This window comes from Zootermopsis nevadensis, unplaced genomic scaffold (genome assembly GCF_977971745.1).
Source record: "Zootermopsis nevadensis isolate Lab colony 2312 unplaced genomic scaffold, Znev_1.0 Znev_ptg000004l, whole genome shotgun sequence".
Taxonomy (NCBI): Eukaryota; Metazoa; Arthropoda; class Insecta; order Blattodea; family Termopsidae; genus Zootermopsis; species Zootermopsis nevadensis.
In genome coordinates this window covers 6034097-6061346 of record NW_028259136.1, presented here as the reverse complement: position 1 = coordinate 6061346, position 27250 = coordinate 6034097, and the positions used below count along the sequence as shown (strand labels likewise).

At 41.1% G+C, this 27250-nt stretch overlaps 1 protein-coding gene across 12 annotated transcripts in view; it reads left to right on the top strand.

Moving 5' to 3' along the window:
- Abl (tyrosine-protein kinase Abl) overlaps positions 1-27250 on the top strand; it is a 49167-nt gene that overhangs the window by 7098 nt on the left and 14819 nt on the right. For 7 of the 12 annotated variants that reach the window (XM_022061808.2, XM_087342993.1, XM_022061801.2 and 4 more), the window contains exons 3-10: positions 20648-20956; positions 22652-22950; positions 23623-23764; positions 24180-24310; positions 25006-25090; positions 25555-25732; positions 26007-26178; positions 26779-27034. In XM_022061808.2, the coding sequence (XP_021917500.1) occupies positions 20648-20956; positions 22652-22950; positions 23623-23764; positions 24180-24310; positions 25006-25090; positions 25555-25732; positions 26007-26178; positions 26779-27034 (1572 nt within the window). Of the gene's footprint in view, positions 1-13616; positions 14021-14056; positions 15274-17601; positions 17880-20647; positions 20957-22651; positions 22951-23622; positions 23765-24179; positions 24311-25005; positions 25091-25554; positions 25733-26006; positions 26179-26778; positions 27035-27250 lie in introns of those variants that run through there. The other 5 variants (XM_022061812.2, XM_022061810.2, XM_022061811.2 and 2 more) reach the window with 5 other exon arrangements.

Sequence of the window (27250 nt, the reverse complement as noted above, 5' to 3'; positions counted from 1 at the left end):
ATTACAACGTTTAGAAAGCTGCATTCTGCTTTCGTCACGATACAAAACATTGGAAAGATGACATAATACCTGTCTATTGTGTCTTCTGGTTGAGCTAGACTGGTCCAGGTTTTATGATTTTATAATTTAGACGAAGGGCAAAGTCTGAAAGAACAGTTTTACACTTTATAATGCACCATCATCAGAAATGTATAGACTTAACCCAGATTTTGTTTACACAGAATTCAGTTTACGTACATTGTGTTACAGGAACAGTATGTCAGTGATATTCCACAAAGTTTGTGTTGGTCTGTGACCTTCCCGCCACGGAATGGTGTGGATCCCATATCACACTTCCTGTATCTCGAACTGGTGCTATAGCGCACATGCTGATTTTTCCTGTAGTTACTTAATATCGTTAGGATGATGAGATGAAGGAAGATGAGGTGGGCAGGACATGTAGCGCGCATGGGAAGATAAAATGTATTTACAATTTTTTGTTTGAAACCTGGAGATGAGAACCCACTTGGAAGACCTAGACGTAGATGGGAAGATTATTAAAAGGGGGCCTTGGGGAAATAGATTAGAGGGTACTGACTGGATTTATAAAAGGCGGGAATTTTTGACTAGCTGAGCTACTACCAGCTTCTCAATAAGGACTCTGTTCGATGTTTATGTGGGCGTCGGGCTAAAGATGGAGACATGTAACAACACTCGTCGATTTTTTTTAGACTAGATAAGTACGTACGTACAGCCCTGAAGTAGTCGGAATGGGTTTATAATATTTTGTCTCGTTAGGTCGATCAGCTGCAGAAATTATTGAACACGAGCCTTGCCTAAGATCAGAGCGATCGTTGGTGGGGTAGGGTCGCCGAACTACCCTCAGCTCAGTTATCGATTGACTGGCCACTTCTGCTAGGGCTGGTGGACTCTGCTGGTCTAGATAGACCGACCTTAAAACTTTTACCAAGTATATTCAACTAGAAAAGAACCACCTGCTACCTCAGTGGCTAATTAGAATGCCGACTCCGAAATTGTGGAATGTGGGTTCGCCCTTACGCGTTGTACATCGTGCGTGCCGGACGCATTGTCATCCTCGGCCAGCGTAAGAAGGACGTATACGTGACCCTTCCGGAAGCCATTACATGGATGGGGAAAATACTTTTACTAATTCCAAGTTTGGGCCGAAGATAATATATTTCGTTACTCTGTGTACCCACGAGCACAAACATTTTCACTTTATTCAATTGAAATATAAAATAGCGGAACACATGTAGCCATTTGACACGCGTTTGAAAGTACATCGTATTAAAATCGGGACATTTGTGTCACCACGTCGCTTGTAATTCGAGAAATGAGTCGGGCCTTGAAGTTTGACGGACCTGCTGTTCGGAATGTCACCGTGTGCTTTAACCCCAAGTTTCATTGAGTCTTGCCGTCTCTGTAAAGCTTGTTGGGCCATTATAGTTACAATCGTTCAAGAGGTGCTTGCTGCCTCCGTCATCAGGGCGATAGCTCAGGAACGTCCACGAACTTCTACCAGACTACACGGCGTAACAACCCAGAAGACAGCCATCCTCGTACTCATCGCCATGAGAACTTGAAATCTCTTTACCGTTCTTCGAAGAAAAAGAAATTTGTGATTGTTGTTTTTTACCAGAATGGGCAAAATATTTTCCCCTCTCCCACCAAGGTTCTTGAAGCACTCTTGCACGCTGTGTACCGAGGATCTACCTAATCAACGTTGACACGTTACGGAATGTGTGAACAGTCGATGTAATTGACACCTTTAATTTGTTTTAACTGAGTGCCTATTGTAGCCTAGTTTAGTAATATACGTCGCGGCAGTAATAAGACTTACATTATTATTTATTATTTATTTAGTGTTCTGTCTGACGACAGGTCCATATGAACAGGATCCTTCCATCCTTTTCTCGGACTGGGACCTGTTCATATACGTTCTTGGCAGATGATCCAGAAGTGGTTTGCCATTGCCTTCTTCTGTGTGTGAATGGAGTAATTGTTGGGATGCCACGGAGGAAAACTCCGTGTTGCCTAGACCACGGCCTTGCCCAACACAAGTTATAAATTCGGGCACCGCCGGGAATCGAACCCGAGACCCCAGGATTACAAGGCCAGCGTTCTAACCGCTAGACCACCGTGGCGTTATAAGACTTACATTAAGTGCATTAAATGTAGATAAGCGTTGTTCAGATCAGGCATTCGTGGATGGAATGTGTCCTTGAATGTGATTGTTTGATCTGGTCTTAAACACCGGAAAGCTTTCTCGATATGATTACATATGTTCACATTTGTAGCCTACTTTTCCTCTTTTGTAAGATAAAGGAGGAATATTTCTGCCCTTGTCTGTGCTTTGTGTACCACAGATCCATCATGGGCTGGTCATATCTCGAACCAAAAATGCGTTTAGCCTAAATTATGCAATGTTGAACTGCAGTATCATCTGTTTGGCTGCCACAATGCTGCCACATTTGTTATTGGATCCGCTTGCCAGAAATATCCGAAGGAGATTTCTTCTGCTGAGGAAACCAGGTTGTCTGGAGAATTTGTCCGGTCTTCGAGTGAAAGGCCCTCAGAAAACATTTGTCGGTGTAATGTTGAGGCAGGATGTATAGCTTCGGAACACTGCTCTTGTCTTGATACTTCCGCTGACCGCTGACACTTGTAAAGATACGGTCTCGCTAGTAACAGTAAGACATTCAGGACACTTAAACACAACTATATCACCACGTCTCTATTAGCTATGGCCTTTTATAAATGTACGGCCTTCGCAAGTAGTAGTGTACCCATACCAAGGGCATTCACCACCGAAGTAACGTTTGACATCATCATTCCGGACCTCGCCTTAGTTAACTCTCTTAAACCTATTGGTAGCAATATATACCACCGACATTAACAGTCAGTACCAGCATTTCGCCCACAGTTTAGTATGTTTCCTTGAACAGCGTTTACCAGATGGCTGTCTTCTGGGTTTTTTTTGCGTCTGGTAGAAGTTTACAGACGTTTCAGAGGTCCTTGCTGCCTCAATCAGAGCGACAACTCATCGCTACACGGCTCAACAACCCAGAAGACAGCAGCCATCTTCAGACTCACCGCCGTGAAAACCTAAAATTCTATACAGCGTGAACCACGTGACCTTTGTAATGGTGAAGTGTTGTTTTCTTTGCGGTACAGACTGGATTCTTAATTATTGTTATTATAAATATTATTTAGATGAGCTTCGGCATCAGAGGGTTAATAACGTTAATTCCACGTCAATTTAATAGTTATGAAAGACTTGAGGTTCTCACAACGGTGAATATGAAGATTTCCGTCTTCTGGGTTGTTTCGCTGTGTAGTCTGGTCGATGTTTACCAACGTTTCAGAGGTCATACTGCCTCCATCATCAGGGCGATGAAGATTTCTGTCTTGTGGGTTGTTGCGCTGTGTAGTCTGGTCGATGTTTACCAACGTTTCAGAGGTCATACTGCCTCCATCATCAGGGCGATGAGTATGAAGATTTCTGTCTTGTGGGTTGTTGCGCTGTGTAGTCTGGTCGATGTTTACCAACGTTTCAGAGGTCATACTGCCTCCGTCATCAGGGCGATGAATATGAATATGATATTCATCACCCTGATGACGGAGGCAGTATGACCTCTGAAACGTTGGTAAACATCGACCAGACTACACAGCGCAACAACCCAGAAGACGGAAATCTTCAATTTAATAGTTAATACAAGTTGTATTTCTGTTTATTCCAGATGTTGTGTGAATCTGCAAATAAATCACCATTCTTTATCTTCTGCCACGTTTGTTCTAGGGCGTTAGCCCCTTTTAAATTGATTTATGCCTTCATATGTCCTGTTATTTTTATTGTTACTGTTTGTTTCGGGCTGATTAATTCTTTCTCGAACATTTGTCTCGTTACAGTGGTCTTCGGTCTTTCGAAGATCCTCCGTATTTCAGTTTACTAAAGTGAAATGCCTTTAAAAATAATGAGGTTACGGGCACATTCTCAGCACAAAATTGAATTTGGAATATCATCGCCCCAGTTCTGACACGTGCAGCAGGTGTGGCAAATGGAATTTGACGCTTGGTATTGATCCAGACAGCGATGAAGGCAGGTGAACAAATTTATTTTGAGGTATTCTCGTGGTTCGTTTGTCAGCAATGTCTCGTAAGAATGTTTGAATACTTGTTGGGTTTTTTGCTGCTGAGTTCAGAGTGTGACTTTGTCTTTCAGGTGTGAGCCACGTCGAATGTTGGCCGTTAACAAGCGTTTCGACGATCATTGCAAGTTGCCATCTTCGAGTGGGTAGGCCGTAGGTGGGAAGTTTGATTTGATGGTACTGAAGGCTTCCACAAATTGCCTTAAGAACAGCTTGTCTCCGTCTGATATGAAGGGTTCGTCTGCAGTCTTGTGTTCGAGCTGAGTCAGACAGGTTGTTCGTGTCTTGTACCTTTGAGGTCGCCCGCTCTCCTTGACCGTGTACGGGTCTTCAGTTCCTGACAGGCCACTGACCTAGACCGCTATTCCTACATACTTCACGAAACGTTGCTCATTGGTTCGACAGCTGTATTACCAGCATGATGTAGATAAATTGCTTTTTAGATATTCTTCACCATCTGGCGTGTGCGAAGATCACTGTAGGTCCATTCATGTTTGTCTGTCTCGCATATTTCATCCAAAAAACTAGGCAAACCCCAGGACATCCACAAGGGTCGAGGTAAACCCTGGGGTTTGCACTACTGGGGTTCATTCTCCATGCCCGTGGGTTTCTACACGGGTTTTGCGTAGCGGGGGCTGTTTCCCCCCCTAGACCTTTGCCCCATTTTGACATCGCGGGGCTTCCACCGTGACGGGGCAACTAGGCCACCTCTGTGGCCTGCATCCCCTCCGGAAACCCCTAGGGATTTCCCCCCCTGATTTTGCTCCAGACCGTGTATGACACCCCCGAAACTTTACATACCTAGCCTTTCCTCAGTATTATAGCTCGTGAACAATTATTCATCTTAACCATTTGAAGCACAGTGGTAACTATGTGTACCACATGCTTTAAGAGTCTATAACTCAGCATTTCGTTTACAGAGTGTGTTTATGGGTTTCATATGATTTTTAGAACAATTATTTATTTTAATCCGTCTGATCACAATATTTAAAATTTCTTATAATTAAGATAATAAAATATCATTCATGTTCCGTATCGATTGATCGATTTACATTTCGGAACATTTACACAACATGTTTCAGTTTTTATAAAACCATAATCAGGTGTAAAATATATCTAAGAACTTAAAACTCAATTATGATTTCTGTAGTTTTTTATAGTTTTTTTCTGTATTTTTTTTGTTTTGTTTTTGAGTTTTAAGTTCTTAGATATATTTTACACCTGATGATGGTTTTATAAAAACTGAAACATGTTGTGTAAATGTTCCGAAATGTAAATCGATCAATCGATACGGAACATGAATGATATTTTATTATCTTAATTATAAGAAATTTTAAATATTGTGATCAGACGGATTAAAATAAATAATTGTTATAATATTCACAATATGACGCAATTACACTATCTTATGATTTTTAGAATAAAGAACAATTATTTGCCTGTGCAGCGTCAGCCAAGTGGTGTTTGTACTGGTGAATTTTCGTAGTCTGTTTGCGGTAGGAACTGAATCTTTAGATACGTGGATGAGCTTGCACTCCTGGAGCGTAGAACCAAGAAGTAGGACTCGTCTTACTGACGAACACTTTGGAGGGATACAGGAATTAAACCTGACATTGAATGATTACTCAAGCTAAAGTAGTGTGATGCGTCTCTATAATTTTTTTTAAATAAATTTTGAGTAACGTGTGAACCTGTTTGCAGTCAATAAATTGCCATAAAGTTTCAAAGGAACCCGCGTGTCGACAAACAATGGTGAATGAGGAGCCCTAGTTCTGTGGAAAAAAAGTTGAGAATCTCTCTGGGATGAGGTGGAATTCCCAGAGACGTCTTTGGCATACTTTCGATTCGTTGTCATAAAACGCACTTTTCAGTGGCGTCGGTGGTGACTTAGGTGGGAAACTGGTAGGCTTTGCATAGTCATTGTTTGTAGGCGCATATAGAAACTCCTGTCTGTGACACTTTGGATGTTAATTCGACCGTGGATATCCCCAATCCTTTCACCTGTAATCTGCATTCACTTGGAGAATGGCTATGGGATGTTACAACTGTGACGATGTTTTTTTTTATCTCAATGTATCTGCTGTTTAAACAGGTTAACCGAGTGATAAAGATTTCATAAACCTAGGGAAACATTTGTTTCGGTAAGTTGAGGTGTTAACGTATTGTTTGTCTGTTGTTACGTATTTCGAACGTATGTAATGTCTTCGAAGATTGTGTACGAGTTTTTGAGGACTGAAACACGAGACAGTCGATGTGGAATGTTTGAGCTTTTGTGTTCTTTGCAGTAAGTGCATGAAAGTAGGAATATTGTCGAATTCGTTAATGTGGAGTGTACTCTTCTGAGATGGTGCGCCGTGTAGCTGATATGAATTTACCGACGTTTCAAAGGTGCTTATTGCCTGATGGAGGCAGTAAACATCTGTGAAACGTCAGCCAGTTTTTACGAGACTGCAGGGCGCAATATACCAGAAGACAGCGGGTAATCTCCGTGTTCTACGCCGTGAGAGTCTGAAATCTCACAAAATATGAACTCTCGCCCTTTTGATGCTAGTTGAAGTTGTAATAGTCTCGTTACAGAATGTTGAAATTAGTTATCGCTTCCGACCGACTCCACAGCCCTGCGTGAAATGAATGGCAAGGAGTCAAGGATACAGGTGGTGACTTGCGAGCAAATGGTATCCGTTTCCTTTTTTTTTTCTTTCTCATATACGCGGCAAACGAGGGAAAGCAGTGTGAAAGGCACGAACCTCCAGATTCTTGTGATACAGGAGAGTGCATGAAAGGCTTGAAAATTCCGTTTGTCATTCTTTCCGACTTTCCACACATGTACTATTTTTTTTCTTTAAGAATTTGTATTCTGGTTGAGCAAACTGCGAAAGAATGTGAACCTGTTCATTTAAACATCAGGGGTTGACAACTGACGTGCGATGATGGTGACAGTCTTCGTGGTTGCAGTCTGGTAGAAGTTTACCTACGTTTCGGAGGCCTTTGCTGCCTCCATCATCAGGGCGGTTTTATTTCTCTACGGTGTTAGTAATCTTCGGCGGAGCGTGTAGCTCTCGTGGAAGGCATGGAAAATCGGAGTAGTGGTAGTCGGAAACCCTGAAGGAAAGAAACGACTTGGAAGACCTACGCACCGATGGAAAGATAATATTAAAACGAGTTTTAAGGAAATGGTGTAGGTAGTAGCGTTGACTAGTTTAATTGAACTCGGGAAGAGGAAACTGATGGCGTGCTGTCGTGATCTTGGTAATGGAAGTTTTGATGCCGTAAATGGTGGACTGAGCCACTGCTCGTTTCTAAAGAATAACTTTGCTCTGTTGTGTGGAGGGTGGTTATATACAGAACAGCACTGAAAAAGTCTTGTTCATTGCATCCTATGCTTACCCCATGGTTGAACGCAGTTCTTGTATCGGGCCTTAACACAAGAAGGACGGGGATTTGAAAAGACCAAAAGCATTTTTATATGCGACGAGAAAAGTAGAGGCCTTCATAAATCGCATCGTGAATCATCTAGGATCCTGCGATCAGTAGTACCACTCTATTCATGTCTGAACGTGTTCGAGAACCGTTGGGACAGTCGAATGTTTTTGGTTGCAGTGTTGCCACTTAAACACAGTTGAACGTCCGATAGCGTAATGAAATGGTTTGTTAGCCAAGATCACAGTTTGATTCATATCTTGTACCGGTTGCACAGGCTGTGAAAAGTATGGTTATTTAACAACGCTGTATTAAGTGCGGAAGTAAATGCTTGCTACGTTTTGTTGGAAAGGCTGAAGGGGAGAGAGACCACTGGGAAGATCTTGATCTAGATGGATGATTTTGAAATTGATCTTGTGGAAAAATGTGTTGGAGAGAGTGTACTGTATTGGTCTGTAACAGTATCAATACATGAACACGTTTGTCAGAAGTGCAACGTAGCATATCAAAGAATGTATTTGTGAACACATTACATTTTGGGGTGTGGGCTAAATAAATCATTTGTTACGTTTGTTTTCGGATTTATCTGAGAGAATTTTACAAGGCATTGAACACCACCGTTGGTGTGTGACGCGGTCAGCATTGCCAGAGAAGCGCCCGCGGTTGTAATGTCTGCCCGGAAGTCGTCTCAGTCAGACAAGGGGAGAATTCCAGGAAACACAGTAGATAGAAGAACAGACTGCAGTCGTAGCCCCCCAGAAATAGCTGCAGGCTCAGAGGCGTCCAGAATAAGCTTTATTGTTTGCATTTATGTCGTTTCTTTTGGAGGGGTTTCAGGCAGTATGCTGGGGCAGTTCGGGGGCCATGCGTCTAGAAACCAGTGTCGCACACGCAAGACGAGAGGACAAACCTGAAGGTTGTCTGTTATTTGCTATTCACTTCTGCGGATCTGTTCCTTCTAAAATGCTCGACACAAGATGGCGGCTGAGTTTTGGACGATACTTCCCATCGGCTGTCACGTGTCCTCGTCAGCGAATCAACTTTTCTCACTCAGTGTCCGCTCGCGTTTGTGTAAGAGTGAATATCGTGTTTACGTATGGCAGATTATCGGTAGTCAGCTTTAGATTGAAAAACGGTGTATTAAAACATAAATGGTGCATTGAGAAGGAGAGAGTAAGCTTATCCGAAACGTTGGCATCCACTGACCAGTCCCAAAAGAAGCGTGATTTTCATAAAAACTTGCTTTCGAACGCAATGCCAGTGGACGCCATCCCACTTTCGTTCTTCTTAATACAAGTCCTGCCGTTGGTGACAGCTCATTATATTTCTTTAGGTGGGAGTAATATTAATGCTTCAGATTCAGGGCATTCGATTTTGATTTGTGATTAATTCTCAAGAAGTAATCGCCAAGTTAGTTTGTTAACACAGTATTTGTGTAGACTGTGAAGTGAATTTGCTGTAAGTGTGCTGTTTGGTGTTGGTAATTGCTGAGCTATCGTGGTGGTTCGACAGGTAGATCATTAGCGCAAATAAAGAAATGTGCTCTTAACAGCGGTGCGAAAATCTGAGGTGATAGGTCATGACATCGTCCGGATGCTGAAGACTAAATTGATTTCAAAAATTCATCAGCGAGAATTATGAATGACTAGAGCAGTGGTATTCAACATTTTTTGTTCGCGTACCCCCAGATATAATTTCTCTTCAACTTTGTACCCCCAAAGTTGTTGGTGTATAATTCAAGTTATACATAGTATATAATTTTATAGTTTAGATGCGTCATGTTTGTGTTTTCAATTCATGTGAGGGTCGCTCATTAAGTAATGCCCCACATTTTTTTCCTCAGAACATATTTATTCAAGATGGCTCAAATTTAGTGACAATATAAATCAATGTTTCCTTTACACATACTATTTTTCCACATAGTCCCCATCAACTTGTACGGTTTTACGCCAGCGTGGAACAAGTGCATGCATGCCTTGCCGGTACCAGCTCTTGTCCTGTGCACGTAGCCATGTCCTCACTGCTTGAATCACGCTCTCGTCATCTTCAAATCTTGTTCCGCGGATAGCATCTTTAAGTGGCCCAAAGAGATGGAAGTCGGAGGGTGCCAGATCTGGACTGTAGGGTGGATGGGGTAGCACCGTCCAACCCAATTTGGTGATTTCTTCCCGGGTTCTCAGACTTGTGTGAGGGCGTGCATTGTCGTGCAGGAGCAAAATTTCTGCTGGATGCTTGTGAGGCCGAACTCGTCGAAAACGCTTCTTGAGGGTTTTCAGGGTCCTGATGTACGCGTCTGAATTGATGGTCGCACCTCTTGGCATCACATCCACAAGAATGACCCCATCACTGTCCCAAAAGACAGTCATCATGACTTTCCCGGCGGAGGGAGTTGTCTTGAATTTCTTCTTTCTCGGTGATTGAGGATGATGCCACTCCATTGACTGCCTTTTTGTCTCTGGCTCAAAGTGGTGTATCCAGGTTTCGTCACCTGTAATGATCCGGGACAGAAAGACCTCTCCCTCAGCATCAAAACGCTCCAACAATTCAGAAGAAATCGTTTTCCTTTGAATCCTGTGGTCTGCTGTGAGACTTCGTGGAACCCATCTTGCGCACACCTTCGAATATGCGAGAGCCTGGATAATTGCAATCACACTTCCATTGCTGACTGAAAGCTGTTGGGCCAATTGTCGAGTTGTGATGCGCCGATCCTCACGAATAATGGCATCCGCGCGGTTCAACATGTCTGGAGTGGTGGCTGTGGCAGGACGCCCAGAGCGCGGCAGATCACGGAGCTCGGTTTCTTCACTTCCTGAAGCTTTAACTCTCTTAGCCCAGCGACCAACGGTGCTCCTATCGACTGCACAGCTTCCATACACAGCACACAAACGTTTATGAATGTTCACCACCGTTTCTTTTTCAGCAACAAGGAATTCAATTACAGCTCGTTGCTTGTAACGAGAGTCGTTCACAGACGCCATTTTAACAGTTCACTACAGCTCCGCTATCGGTTGGAATCATTTGAAACTCCGTACACGAACGCGGGAAACATCAAATCTCAAGCATGTAAAAGTACACTTTTCTATCTTCATTATTGGCTGAGAAAAAAAATGTGGGGCATTACTTAATGAGCGACCCTCGTATATTTATTCTTCAAGTCTATACACAAACTATATTAATATTGATGTTAAAAATTAAAATTGATATAAATATTTCGCGCTATTCATCGTTTCCTCGATGTTACAATTTGCGCTATATATTAATACATGTTTCGATGTCTCAGCATCATCATCAGGTTTTATTTTTAAAACTATTCAATATTTTTTTTAATGCACGCTTTTCAGTATTTGTAGATTGTAGGTTGTAGTTGTGGGTGTAGTTGTAGTGTGGTTTAAAAATAAAACCTGATGATGATGCTGAGACATCGAAACATGTTGTAATATATAGCGCAAATTGTAACATCGAGGAAACGATGAATAGCGCGAAATATTTATATCAATTTTAATTTTTAACATCAATATTAATATAGTTTGTGTATAGACTTGAAGAATAAATATATGTATGAATAGTATATAATCTACATCTAAAATAAATTAAATAAATTACATTACTGATTATTCAGTGTTTATCATAAAATAATATTATTATTTTAAATTTCACGTACCCAATAAGATGTCCTCGCGTACCCCAGGTTGAATACCACTGGACTAGAGTATCGTCTTTACCCATTTTTTATTTAAATAAATGCATCGAAATGTTTTGCTTATTTCTTACTCAAATCATACTTTTTCAGGAAAGTTGGGTTTTTTTATAGATATGATGAAACTACTTGGCACGTGAGCGAGCGTTACGAGCGGCTCGTAACTGTCGCGGTGGAAGTTATGGCCACGCCTTGCTGAAAACATTTATCTCAGCAGATCAAGTCCAGTAGTCTAGTACGTAGTGTGAGTTACTTGAACGTTCTGTGTTTTAAGAGTTCGTTTTGTGGACAAAGAATAGTATATTTCTATTAAAGTAATGTATCTCTTAAGGTCAAATGCGTTTTGAATGAACAGTATATCTTTGGTAATATTAATAATAAAAGTGGAAATAGTAACTGGGTACTTACACCGCTTAACTGACAAAAGAGACTTCGTTACTCAAATTTTAATTAAATTCGGTTCTGTAAGGGAAAGGATGTGATATTAATCTTTTTTGTTATGTGCAGCTGTGGCCTATCTTAGTGATGCGTTTTTGTGAATTGACAAATAAGGAGATCGCTGTAGCACGTGAATACAGATCGGTGAAACAGCAGTAGATTAGATAGTTTAATGTATTGTATTTAGCATTTATGGCATCCTGGCATCCCCCTTGGGGAGACAGGAGAATTTTATGTTATGAAATTAATATATTGTAATTTCGGCTGTCGTCTCCTTAGAGATGAAAGACTTAAACGAATGCATACGACGACCTCTGCCCCTCTCGACAGTAGCCCGCATTCAAGTTTTCAGAGGGTAGGGTGCGTACAGTCCAGGCTATTACTGTTTAAATTTCGTTCCAACAGCTTATTATTTTATTTAGTGTTCTGTCTGACGACATGTCCATATGAACAGGATCCTTCCATCCTTTTCTCGGACTGGGACCTGTTCATATACGTTCTTGGCAGATGATCCAGAAGTGGTTTGCCATTGCCTTCTTCTGTGTGTGAATGGAGTAATTGTTGGGATGCCACGGAGGAAAACTCCGTGTTGCCTAGACCACGGCCTTGCCCAACACAAGTTATAAATTCGGGCGCCTCCGGGAATCGAACCCGAGACCCCAGGATTACAAGGCCAGCGTTCTAACCGCTAGACCACCTCATCTTATTATTATTTCGTGTTCTGTCTGACGACAGGTCCATATGAACAGGATCCTTCCATCCTTTTCTCGGACTGGGACCTGTTCATATACGTTCTTGGCAGATGATCCAGAAGTGGTTTGCCATTGCCTTCTTCTGTGTGTGAATGGAGTAATTGTTGGGATGTCACGGAGGAAAACTCCGTGTTGCCTAGACCACGGCCTTGCCCAACACAAGTTATAAATTCGGGCACCGCCGGGAATCTAACCCGAGACCCCAGCGTTCTAACCGCTAGACCACCGTGGCTAATTTCCAACAGCTTATAGTCGATAATGTTAGTACATCTATACGTTTTGTTGTAGCTTTCAAGGCACAAATGACGAGTCCTGTTTTGGTACTGTACATACAGCACGGAACTGAGCCTGGTTTCCACTTCCCCTTAATGCTAATGGCCTCCATCCCCTGGCATAGGTAGACTGGGCGTGGTATATGCGTTGTGTGAAGTTATTCCTGGAATTTGAAGTTTATTCCAGTAATATGCTTGCTCTTTGTGATTCCAGTTATCCTCTATCCATATTTCAGCACGTTCTTACCTCTCTCGTTTGCCATTCATGAAAAACGGTAATTACATAAAGGCACGTTCACATTTTAACGTGAAATAGTGTTTATTATTTTCAAAATATTCTGCCAAGATGTTTGACATAAGACGTCTTCTTGATTTCCACACTGCCTATGGCTACAGACGTTCATTTTGACGATGGCAACCGTAGTGATTGCCGAAACGCTGTGAAACTTGGGGTTTTCCCCGAAAGCCGAAGATGGTACTTCGTTAGTACGTACCTTTTTTTTTTTTGAATGACAGTAGTCTGTGACAAATATAACTCAAGACCTCGTTCTTATAGAATACGAGACTGACGTAGTCAGAAAATTTGCCTGTGTTCGTTGGTGTCAGTCCCGACTTTTTATCTCAGGCAGATTGCATGAGCTTGATAAAGAAGTGTGATCAGGTACAGCTGTGACGCTCCCAAATCATACGCGAAGTAGAGTAATCGGGGCGAATCTTTGAGTTCGACGCCCGTTAGACGTAAACGGCAAGGAGTGGGAGGAGTAGAAATAAGGTCCATTAAAAAACATTTCCCAGCGGAAGCATTTTGTAGCGCTCTGCCTCAGTTCCTTTGTAGGTGATGTCTTTGGTTTGCATAGTATATGGGTTGTTTTTTTTGCTTGTGACGTAGGCGAAACGTACACTTTACTCCCGTCGACTGCATCCGTCCGACAGCGATATGGTGCCTTTACAGTCGTCCTTGCCTTGTGTTGGGACTTTCTCTCGCAATTGAGTCAACGGCAGAAGTCTGGCCGAAGAGGGCGTACTTAGTTCTATCAAGAGAGAAATGTTTCGTCTTTGGATGGAATTTACATCTGTGTTTCTTTGAATAGTGGTTTGTTACAAGGTGATATGCAACATTTACGTGTCGTGTTGTTCACAGTGTTTTTTTTTTTGGTGGCATTTAAACAATAACGGAAATTACTGTAACATCGGTTGTAATATTCGCCTGCCAGAGTGTATGTAAAACTAGTTTCCTTTCATAACGTAATAACTTGATGTTTCATCAAGCTGTCGAGCATTTGCTGGTCAAAGGTAATTGTTTTATGTGGCTTTGAACATTGAAGGGTTTTTATTTGAGGCACTGTTTCGTGTTTCAAAGCTCCAGAAATTGAAATTTATGCAGTGAACCAGTGAAATTTGCGTAGTAGTTTTAAAGAAAGCCACTGTACTTATGGAAACTGCTAACTCAGAAGCAGGGAAATCATGTACGATTTCCATTAACTAACTAATACGTTGTACGTAGTCAGATCGAGAAAGTAACTTTGTGATGTTTTATCTTCACTACAAGCAAGCCACAGAACTTATGAAATTGGGTGTGAATGTTATAATTAGGCAGTGATACGTAGTTTAACCACCAGGTTGTCTTGGGCTCGTGCGTAGATGGTCTTCGTGTCGAATCCTACTTGAGTCAGATTTTTTTTGTTTGGAGTTGTAAATGTGAAACGTTGTTAACATTGCACCGTTAGGATCACCTGCGAATTGTTTTTTTGTATAAGGCTGGTTAGACAATGCACTGACAGAGACAATGCAGGGGAACTACGGTGCTTCAGACCTGGCATTGTAAGTGATCAGATAAATACGCAACGCTGTAGAAACGTAGTTAATAATTGGCTTGAAATTTGCCCCCCAAAAAATCCGAAACAGGAGTGTAGTATTATTATTATTATTGCGCATGGCTTCACACGGGTTGCAACTTGTTTGAATTGTATGTCTCTTGCACGTATTGTGTGTGGACGGCCCTGGTTTGAGGATGCCATTTCCGCAGGCGAAAATCGTGTTTGTTGACGAACACCTGACGTCTCACATTATTACACAGAAGTGTACTAAAGCACGTCGTGTGCGGACTGAAGGTCTCTCTCACAAAAGAGAAAACGTATACGCCACCAAAATACATTTTACCAGTTATTGCGTAACAAACCGAACATGTTTCAACCAATTAGGTCATCGTCAGGATTTTTATTGAACACGAGTTTACGTTATAAATAAGTGTTAAAAAATTCCTATGTCCAGTAAAAAAAATCTATGAAGATGACTGAAGACTGGTCGAAACATGTCGGGTTGATAAGAGATATATGAAAAGTTTATTCTCGATCGTTATTAGTGCATGTAATGGGACGCAGTTTATGATTCACTGTGTGTTATGATTGATCACATTCTCAGGTGGTAGAATATTCTATTTCGCAAGTGCTGCAACTATTAGTCAACTTTCGGAACGCCTCTGCGGAAGATAATGGTATGAACTGTCGAATGAAAGGAAGACAGAGATAACGGATGAATATACAAAGGTAATCATTCCCCCCATGGAATTTCAGCGGACCTTTGCACTTGTCTGTGATAATTGAACTACATTGTTTCTAATATACACAAGGAAATCACTTTGATGTGGTTTTGAAAGTTCAAGGTTAGGTTAGCCGTTCTGGGCATCGTTCATTTCACAGACGAGACTTGATTCCCGATGGATGTGGTAATGGTTAAAATTGTTACCGTTACATTCGTTTAAAGTTTGAGCAGGTCCTAAGGTGTGGACTTGGGGGCCGGCGTCTCTTCTTTAAAATTGGGTTGTGTGACTTATAGATCACCATTTGCTTTCAATACGGTCAACTGATTGATCCTTCATCACCCCTATATGTCCACTGCACGTGTTGTGACTGAAGAAAAATATCACGTCTGCTGTTACGACTGATTTCCCGGAAGAACGGAGAAAATTTCTTACCCCCCCCCCAAAAAAAAAAAAAAAATCTTGCTCCAGGGCTGGACATGGCGAGATTTATGATCGTTAATTTCGTATTATGGCGGAACAAAATTCATTAAGGGTAGCCAGTATTCATTCAACCTCATACGCAACTCGGGATTTGTGTAAGACGGGCTAATAAATAGTTGATGATCTCTCGTTAATTACAGGGACTACGTGAATTTTCACATCTCCTTGCACTCAGACAGTGACTCTGTAATAACTGGGTAATGAGTTCAACTAATTACTGAACGCAGGGAAATGGAACTTTGCATTTATTTCGAGACTCGATGTTTTTCTCGCTTCCGGTGCATGCTGGACCCGTCTAAACCTGGCATATTCTTCTTCTGCTTCATGAATTTAGTCTTGAGACCCGTTGCATCCACCCGCTATCTCATTCTAGGTCACCCCACATTTCTCTTTCCTCCGAACGTCGTGACGATGCACTCCTTTGTATTATTAAGGTCCGGGGTTTAAATCTCGACACAGAGACCGGCTATCCCGTGTTATAGTGGTTTTATCAGTCCCTCTATCAAATTTCGGATTAGTACTTTTAAATAATCCACGACCGTTTTGTTCTATATCCTTTCCAGTTGGTTATTTATTAATCACCCTATAATACGACGTTCTGTTGTCTGACAGCGTCGTTAAATACACCATAAACAAATACACGCTAAAACATCCATCAGGTTTGTAGAGTAACATATTTTTCTGGTTGTCATTCGACGTTTATTTGTAATATTCTAATTTTTATTTTAGAATGAAAATGGTTTATTCTTTCTTTGTATCTGCTTTTCCAGATACTGAACGTAAAAAGGGCATTTCTGCGGTTTTCAGTTTAAATTTTGCATGAGTTAATGCCCTTATTTCTGAGCCGTGCTTCAGTACCGAGATGATAATTTTGTAGAATGTTTTATGCAACACGTAAACAAGTCATGTTTTGTGACAAGACTTTGTCTTATATAACGCTTGTTTACGAACTCCACAAAAATGATCAGCACATTTTTGGACAAACCTGTCTTTCAGATGGTACAATCGGCTTCGTTATTATGTGATTAGAGCGTTGCACGTGCCATTTTAGTAACAACCGCAATTATAAATTCAAGCTGAAATTATTCTTGCCTCTGACCTTGGCTTGTGACAGTCTGGCAGCGCCATTGTATAAGACGCAGTTTTAAAAACGAATGTAAGGGCTTGAAATTGTGCAGTAGAATTTTATATATTTTTGTGTTTACACGGAATAATTTGTCATGCAATCTTTGTTATCCATCCGGAATCGAAATTAGTCCTCCGCGATTTGACAGTAGTGACGAAAATCCATTTAAAAGCATGGAAAAGTCTTCTAACAAGTCCATTCGTCCTGACTTCTTAAGAGGGCACTTACACCTCTGAATTTGGTCTAAAATGATTTTGTTCTTCCTGAGGGAGACCTAAATTCGTTTGGTCACACCAGCAAGAGTTTAAGCAAGCAGCCATGGTCGTCGCTGCTTTGTCGAATTCCACTTGAAATATAAATTAGCTTGGATTAAACTGTACATTTCACCTACGTCCCTATTTTCCGGGTAGAAGTAAAACAGACACTTACGAAGTTTTGTTCAAAGGCATTACCGACGTACGAACTAATAACAGCGACGTCTAACTGACGTCGAACACAAACATTCGCCCCGATTACTGTATGTAATGCTTCGATCATGAAAAATGTCATACAGCGTACTCTTTTTTTAACTGTTGCAAACGTTCGCCCGGTATAGGTCAGAAATATGGACGGTAAAGCCGTAGAATGACACATTAGGCCTGTTAACTGCAGTTGAAGCTGATTTTTCTCCACAGGACATCCATTAACACAGTTCTGACTCGTTGTTCATGTTTGGTGAATTTTTAGATCAGTGATTGATTATCGGTAAATATTTAAAAATCTGACTGTGAAGTTCATGTCCGGGAATCAGTTCACTCTGAACTGTGAAGTGACGTCGAAGGAAGTGATCCGTTTCTCGTCCTCTGGCTTGGAAGTTTAAAGAACTGTGTCGTGTGATGAGTGATTGACAGACATGTTGACCCAGTTGGAGAGCATGTGCGCTGGCTTACGCATCCGGAAGAAGAAATCTCAGCAACACCAGCAGAAACGTCGCTGGCGTTACGGCAACACTTTAAGGAAGTCAGGTAAGATGAGAATGGGCGACCGGAAGCTAGAACGCCGATGAAGAGAACGCGGTATTTTGCGTTAAAGTTGTCCCATGAATATCACTGCCATCTAGGATACAACGCCGTGTAGTCTGATAGATATTGACCGACGTTTCAAAGGAGCTTACTGCCTCCGTCGTCAAGATGATCACCCTGTAGATAGGGGCAGTATTTTCCACTGAAATGATACAAGCCCACACGGACAGGAAAGTATATATATATATATATATATATAGATAATGGGGTTATTTTCATACTGTAAACTTTAAACTTTGTTACATAAGTTAATGACTTCGATTTAGCTGAGTTCTCGTCCGTCAAATCACTTACTTTCCTATTTACCGTAGTCCTCCCCTTTTCTCTTGAAACCGTTCGATAGGTCGGGGGGTTGGTTTGTTAATGCCAGATACAGGGCGTTCCCTGATAAAGTTAAACGCGACTGTCACTTCTCGGCTCCCGGCAGGAATTGTCGTGAAAAGGCCGTTTATTTTTATGGAGCGTTACGCGACTCGTGTTGGGGAAAACCTTGTTGCGCTCGGCGGGCGAGTCGTGCAGTTCCAACCGGGAACCTGTAAGTGACATTTGCGTTTAACTTTGTCAGTGAACGCACTCTGCTTGTTTTGAAATTGTTCAACGGTGTCTTCTGCATCTTTTCACCATTGGTTGCACAGTCGGTTAATTCGTCAAATTACGTGTTTTAGTTCGTTGAGAGAAAATTTATTACCCGCAGATTTAAAGGAAACTATAACAGATATGTGTTCTGTGCGCGCCTTCTTTCAGTCTGGAGTTTGTCCATCACGGTTAATACAGATGATGCACGTGGAAAGTTTATTATTCAATTGAGTACATCCGGCCTGTTTTATGTGGTTGTGAAGCTACGTCGAACGAAGAGAGGTTACGACGGGAGTTATTATGAGTGTTTGAGGACGAACTGTTTGAGCTGAGTATTTGGATCAAACAGGGAACAAAGGGGCAGATGGAGGAAATTACACCAGCTCTAATGAGATTCGTATAGCAGATGTAGGCATCTCTTTCTTGAGAAGTTGTTACTCAGTCAGCTGGTCGAGAAGTCCTCCGTCTTTTGTGCAATCCAAAAACCCTTTACCCATTATTGAGCCAGTTGAATCCAGGTTAGATTTAAGTTTTTCATGGTGGCGAGTGTGAAATGAAGATTAATGTCTTGTGGATGTTGTGACGTTAAGTGTGCTAGAGATTTACCGGCGTGTTAGAGGTGGTTATTGTCCCTATCGTCAGGGCGATGATGAAGGAAGTAAGCTTTTCTGAAACCCCGACGTCTCATTTTGAACGTCGCATCATCCCAGAAGATTGTAATCTGTAGTCGAATGCAGTCAACACCCAGACATATCTACATTAATATTATCTCCCCATTTATGATGTCACGTGCAAGTTGAAGAAGGTTCAGCCCATAATTATTAATTAGTTCGGCTGTATTTGTGTTTTGCATGGAACACGTAGAGATGAAAATTCACGATTTCTTGCGTCAATGTGGCGTTTTGTCCACTGCAACAGGGAGGAGCTGCTCCGAAAGACAAGAATAATGACCAGTTTCAGTTAAATTTCGAAACCATTGCACGTTCTTAAATGGCTGATTCGTGATCTCTCGCGTGTAATCGCCAATTTCGCTTGGTTTCAGTTGTTACCGGCACACTCCATTTGATTTACGAGAAAGACGGTGGATAGTAAGAATTTGAGGATGAAAAGGAGAATGGCGCAAATTCATACAGGAAGGAGACTGTTACTTTGAATTTTTAGTTCTGTGCTCAGCCGCCGAGCCCTATGGCTTTTTGTAAGCTGTTTCTTTTCCATTTGTGTGAGAAATCGCTTCAAGTTGATCTCTGTGAATTCTGTGAATGGTTAAAAGATGGCGTATCTGTTTGGTTCTCGTCCAACGTTGTTAAGAAGGGATCTCTGACATACGCGTGTCGAATTGACAACGCTGGCACGAGGGCGGAGCGCCTATTGCATTTCCCCGTGGATCAATGCTTTGCGCGCCGCGCCAACCGCTGTGGTGGAGGGTAGTGGACCGTCGTCTAGAAGGGGTCTTACCCTTCCCTTCACTGCCATCGGGTTTTTTTTTTCATTCCGTGCTTTATGTTGAATTGCTACATCCTCGAGAGAGACGAACCAGTCTATAACTTTGGTTCCGAAGGTCACGGTTTGAATCTGGCCACTTTGACGGCTATCCTAGCACGACGTACAGTGTCGGATGTAATAGCCCCATCCAAAACCTTACCTTTTTAACCATTCGTGATCATGTCCCATATCTTATGACGATGTAATATCTTTGTAGTTGCAACACTGTCGTTTCGTAATCAGAATGTAATAAAGAGTTTAAGCTGCTATGTCAGTTTTCCTTACGCTGTCTGAAGGTGATCGTTGCCTTCTCTTCATTCACATCATCGTAGCAAATGCAAAGTCAGCCTGGCAATTAGTTTCAGTAATACGTTCTTGAAATAAAACACTATTCTGTCTTATCACATCATGATTCAATTTTTAAATTTGAAACACCGATATTTTTAATGAACTGCTTAGTCACTATTTCTGAGGAAGAGATTTTTGCTACAAAAAACAAGCTCACCAGTTACTTGAACAAGTATTAATAAAAAAGAGAAGTGGTGTACAAGGAAACACGACCATGTGCCTGTAATGGAAGCTTTCACAAAGATGCACAGCAAATGTTTTTGCTAAATTGTTGCTTAAGCCCAGTATTTTCTGTCGCCCCGCAGAGGCACTGTTGCAGAGCCGCCCTTTGCCGCACATCCCGGACCTGCCCGACAGCGATCCCCCAGGGAGTCTTCAGGGGGGTGGGGGTGGCGTGGTGCAAGGGGGTGCCACCCTGGGATCTGGCAGCCAGTCTGGTACAGGGGGCTCTGGTTCTGGCACAACGGCGCCAGGGACCCCTCTGCCTTTGGACACAGCTAACCGATGGACCTCGAAGGAGAACCTGCTGGCACAGGAAGAGGACGATCCCCAGCTGTTTGTGGCACTGTATGATTTCCAGGCTGGCGGTGAGAATCAGCTCAGCCTCAAGAAAGGTGCGTTCGTCAGAGGATAAGAAAGTTGTTTGGCTTTCCACACGACAGTTCTGGATGAACTCTTCAGAACAGGGAAATACTGATTATGCAACTTTAAGGGTGTTGTAATGACCAGCTGTCCAGATAAATTGTGCTGTACGAGAGCTAAATGGTTCTTGTGTGCATGCAGCCAGTCATCTGTCCCTTCCCCACCCTCCTAACCCTCAAATAATATTCTTATGACTGGAGCTCTGAAACGTAAAAATATGTCCGTGTGCATCAGCCCAGTGCTGTTAAGGCAGAAGTGGGGTGTGGAAGTAAGGTTCCACGCACTCATAGTTTGGCACTGTGTGAAAATTATTAGCTCCATGCACTCGCTTGACCCCCATTGGGAAGATCTTCAGGACCTACTGAATAGGATGTGGATGGGCTTTGGAGTCATTATGATGGAAACAGTTCATTGTTTCTGCCAGGTATTGAATCCCATCATCCAGCCCACAGCCAGTGAGACACAATATAAATACTAGAAATATACAAATGTATGAATTAAAATGTAAGAAATACAGAACATATTCACACAGTTAACATGAATGTGTATATGGACATCTTATTACCACAGACTTGGAAGAAGCCAGAAAAGAAGAGGTGATGGAAGCATAAAGGAACATTATGAGGTGTAGATCAATGAAAGGACCGCATAAAATATCCAGAGACGCGTACAGAAAGAGTAGAGTTTGAGTAATTAATGTAAGATGGGCTGTTTTAAAACTTTAGTACTGTGTTGATATTAACATCGTGAAATTGCCTTGTGCCAAAATACGCACTGCACCTGATGGCACTGTTTCTGTGTTGCAGTTCTTATACTAGTGTTGTTACTCATCGACTGCGTACAATTGGTGCGTACGTTCCGGAGATAGCATAACAGTAAACAACTTATTGTTTCAGGCAGAATGTGGTATGCTGGAAATAATAGTAGGGTTTTGAGTTCTGCTTCAATTCCATTAACATACACATTTTTATGCATAGTTTCATGTCCATATGTTACATGTTGGTAGTTACTTAACAGTAGATGTCTTACAGTGTGCAACATCTCCTCTACTTATTGAGTCCTTATATTTGTTGTTTGTTCATTGTTTTGTAATGAAATGCAATAGTAACGGAACTCAAAGTTTGCCAGCAGCGTCACAAATTACCTTTCGCTGTTATCATAATGGATTTTACAAACCAAAATGTTGACTGGTTTTCTCTCTGCACATCAAAATCAGTACCAAGATTGGATATATTGATATAATATGGATGTCAGTATTCAGTGCGTGTTTAAACAACTTTTACATCAGTTCTGCAGAACTGATGTAAAAGTTAGCAAGCTCATGCCTGTGGAATAATTTTGATTGGCCAACGGCAAGTTTAGGAAATATAATTCTCTGAAACTGAACAGACATTACTCCATACAGTTGCTGCTTTGTTATGTATGTTACTGTAGTAATATGTCATGGTAACTCAAATGTACTGGTCTTGTGTACCACCAGTTCAAATCCTGAAACCATTGCTGTGGCGATAAAGAAGAGACATGAAAGGGAATGGAAGAAATCGATTTTACGGGCAGTGCTATCAGTGTTTTAAGTATTAAATAGAGACTTATGTGCCTCCCTGTGTGTAAGAAAGTAAGTTTATTTAAGGTAGGTTTAATATTTTGTATGTTTGTTATATTTGCAGGAGAGCAGGTGCGCATCCTGAGTTACAACAAGAGTGGCGAGTGGTGTGAAGCACATTCTGCTTCAGGCCAAGTGGGCTGGGTCCCATCCAACTATGTGACTCCGGTTAACTCTTTAGAGAAGCACTCTTGGTACCATGGCCCTATCTCTCGCAATGCTGCCGAATACTTACTCAGCTCTGGCATCAACGGCAGCTTTCTGGTGCGAGAGTCGGAGAGCAGCCCCGGTCAGCGCAGCATTTCCCTACGTTACGAAGGTCGCGTCTACCATTATCGAATAAACGAAGATGCCGAAGGAAAAGTAAGCACATTAGCAAAGTTGGCATGTTTTTTTATTGGCTAGAAGTTGATATCAGCATTAAATTTTTTTGGGAGACATGGTATGGTGACTAATTATTGGCATAAGTGCAACTGTCTCAATAGTATTTTTGGGAACAATCAGGCAAATGTAGCAGGTAGTAGCGTTTATAATACGGATATTCATTAATGATTTTTGCATTTCTCTGCACTTTCATTATTGCTTGGAGGACAGCAGGTTATATTTAGCTTTCTTTAAAGCTAAGGGTGTGAATAATTTTGTTTAATGGGAATGTGGCTAGGATAAGGGAGTCAAGGAATGCGTGCGTGCGTAAGTTTTTAAGATACCTCTTCACCATCTTGGAAACCTCAAATCCTAAAAACTTTCTTGATCTCATCTGTTTACCTGTTCATAATAGAAAGGAATGAAGTTTCATGTCCCTTTTGTGTCCTTCCCTGTCCAGATAAATATTCCCAAACTTCCACATGTTCAGAACAAATTCTTTATTATGCATGTTTTACTAATTCATGTTATATAAATGGTGAAGCGATAAAGTAATATCTGTATTATGAAATTGTTTGCTATTAACAATGTTTGGTTGCTGATGATTTTATAGAGACTGTCTCATAAAAATGAAGACAGAGACTTGAAGTTTGTCATTCTGATTTGTTGTAGGTATATGTGACGACTGAAAGTAAATTCAATACTCTGGCAGAGCTAGTTCATCACCATTCAATGCATTCAGATGGTCTAATCACCCAGCTTCTGTACCCAGCACCAAAACACAACAAACCAACTGTATTCGCTCTGAGTCCAGGTGGGTTCCTATTATCATCATCTGCCGACTTCACTGCGTGTGTTTCATTCTTCATATACGTGACCTGAATGTTTGGTTTAAAAGACCTGTTGAAACACTGGATTTATCTTCATGAATTTTTAACCGTTACCATGCCATAAACAAGGTATCTCAAATATGAACATTGGTCTCTTCTGCCTTGTTTTTTAGTATTGCTGGAAAAGAAGTCACTTCTCGTATCCTTTGACAGATGAAGCTATTTGTGGCCTTTCTACACTAAGTGGTGGCAGCCTACCAAACAAAACATTTGTTATTGCAAAGCTCAGCTGAATAAGGTTAAATATATTTCAGCTAAATACCAACAGTACAGAAAGATTTGATACAGGTATAACAGGGACGCTTACAGATAACAGGTGGACGTTGCATTATATTACAGAACCAGATGAATGGGAAATCAACCGCACTGACATTGTGATGAGGCATAAGCTGGGAGGCGGTCAGTACGGTGATGTATATGAGGCTGTTTGGAAACGCTACAATGTGACGGTAGCAGTGAAGACCCTAAAGGTTAGTGCTTTTACTAACTTAGGATTCTGGGTCTTGTATTAATGAAAAGCATTTCATATGCAATTTTCTGAGTTAAGAAACGTATTCTCCTACCCATTATCAGCATAGACGAGAAGGTGATGGGTTTGATTAGTATTAACTTTTTTCAGAGCATTATCTTAGGTGTTTTGTGGCATTACAACAGAGAAAAGAGGTTTGTTATATATTAGTTTATTTGAGTTGTATTGTGTATTGCATGTGCCAGAGAGATTCTCTACTGCATTCCAAGAGACTGAAAGCTGCAAGTTCCAAGTTTACTCTAGATCAGTGGTGTTCAACCTCTTTTGTTCGTGTACCCCCAAATATAATTTCTCTTCAACTTTGTACTCCCAAAGTTGTTGGTGTATAATTCAAGTTATACATAGTATATAATCTACATCTAAAATAAATTAAATAAATTACATTACTGATTATTCAGTGTTTATCATAAAATAATGTTTTTTTTTAAATTTCACGTACCCCCTAAGATGTCTTCGCGTACCCCAGGTTGAATACCACTGCTCTAGGTAATTTTACTGGCACCAGAATTACATATAAGTTTTAAATTTGGACCAAATTTGTTTCTTGTAGAACTGTTCTGCAAGTTTCTTCCCTTTATAGTTTTTGAAACTAATCTGCTGTCTGGTGTTTATGATCACTGTTCTTGTTTCCCGCAGGAAGACACAATGGCTCTGAAGGATTTCCTAGAAGAAGCAGCCATCATGAAGGAAATGAAACACCCAAACTTAGTACAACTGTTGGGTATGTGTTTTACATACTTGAAAAAATATGTACAGTACACTTAGTGCAGAGTCTATTCCTATGAATAACAACATTCGGTGCAGTGTCGCTTATAATACTTTTTGTCAAATATCCTATTCATTATTTATTTTCTAAATCAAGTTTGAGCCGTTTAATTAAATGAATGGATTTCCCTGATGCCACTGATGATGACCTTTTAAGGTTGAAACGCGTATGGCAATGGTGTCTTCTTTATAGTGTTAATAGTTGTTTGTGTGCTTATTAAATTCAAGTTGACAGTGTTACAGATTTTTTACACTGTATGACTAGGTATTGTCAGCGTTGGTCTTTCGGGTGGTAATGCCATGTGAACATGTAGGTAGATATTAACATTTTGGAGGAACACATTATCCCCATCTTGAGCTCTTGAATAGGAAAGTAAGATTGAAATCTTGGCTGCCATTGTTACTGTTTCATTGTGACAGGTGTGTGCACACGAGAGCCACCATTTTACATAATCACAGAATTCATGAGCAAAGGGAACCTACTGGATTACCTGCGGAATGGGAACAAGGACCAGATCAATGCTGTGGTTCTCATGTACATAGCGACGCAGATTGCCAGCGGCATGAGCTACCTTGAGAGTCGCAGTTTCATCCATAGGTAAAGACAAGCCATGTTCATGATCCTTTGTTTTTGTCATAAATATGGCTTCAGACTGGCTGAACTTGTAAGGAAATTAAAATTATATTGTGCACTCACAATTATCCATCACTGGTACTAGAGACGAAGTGCATATATAAACTCGCTGGGATTTTTCAGAATCTTTGGTTTATTCAGTTATGACATCAAATGAGCAATAGGCAAGAATTAATCTGTTGGTTATCTAGAACTTGTACAGTTATTATTGTGCTTCATTTGTTATTTTTTGCACCAGGGACCTGGCAGCACGGAATTGTTTGGTGGGGGAGAACCACCTAGTGAAAGTGGCAGACTTTGGCCTAGCGCGTCTGATGAGAGATGACACATACACAGCACACGCCGGTGCAAAGTTTCCTATCAAGTGGACTGCTCCTGAGGGTCTTGCCTACAATAAATTCTCTACCAAAGTATGTGACAGTCTGCAGTTAAATTGTATTGATTTTTATGTTTATGTTGAACTATAGAAATACGTAATTCCTCTTTTGATTTACAGGATAAGTTTTTTTAGTAGTGTTGCATTTCTTATAGTGAAGGTTCCAAAAAGATGGAAACTCCGCTGATGACAATATTTTGGCATTGAAAGGATGCTTCATATTTTATATCTGATGGTAAAGCTCTTTTTACCTCTTAAAAATGGGTACTAGGGGTTCTTTTCATAGTAATAAAGCAGCCAGTAGTTATGTATTGCACACATAGCAATTGAGTGGTCAGCATGTCTGCTTTTTGTTCATGACTTCCAATTTTCAAATCTAGGCCTGGAGACTGGCAGTCCTAGATAACGTTATTTATGTTTCTTGTGAAGACACAATCATATATATACATATATCCCCACCAACCACCTTATTTGTAGCTGGTAAGTTCGTCTTAATGTGTTTTGGTTAATAGATCAATGCCATAAACATAGAACTGCTACTAGCCAGTTTGTTCCATACACTGTCAGTAACTTCTCTTTCAGTTTTCTTTTCCAGGTTTTTCTGTAAACATTTTAATTTGTATGCCTGTTTCAGTCTGATGTGTGGGCATTTGGAATTCTGCTTTGGGAAATAGCAACGTATGGAATGTCACCATATCCAGGAGTAGATCTGACAGATGTGTATCATATGCTAGAAAAGGGGTATCGAATGGAATGCCCCCCTGGCTGCCCACCCAAAATATATGAACTGATGCGTCAGTGCTGGCAGTGGAACCCTAATGACAGGCCCACCTTTCAAGAGATACACCATTCACTTGAAAATATGTTTCAGGAGTCCAGCATCACTGAAGGTGAGTCGTGAGTTCCACGCAACTGTGATGCTGCAAAATAAGTTATTATGTAGCTTATGGCAATATAATGTGACAAACAAACACATATCTCATAAATCGTAAAGCATTAATGCTATGATGGAATGGATGCTTTTAAAATGTTACAGTAGTATCTGTGAGCACCAAAAATATTTTGATCAGTTGTCATTGCTAAATAAATAAGATTTGTGTGTTTAT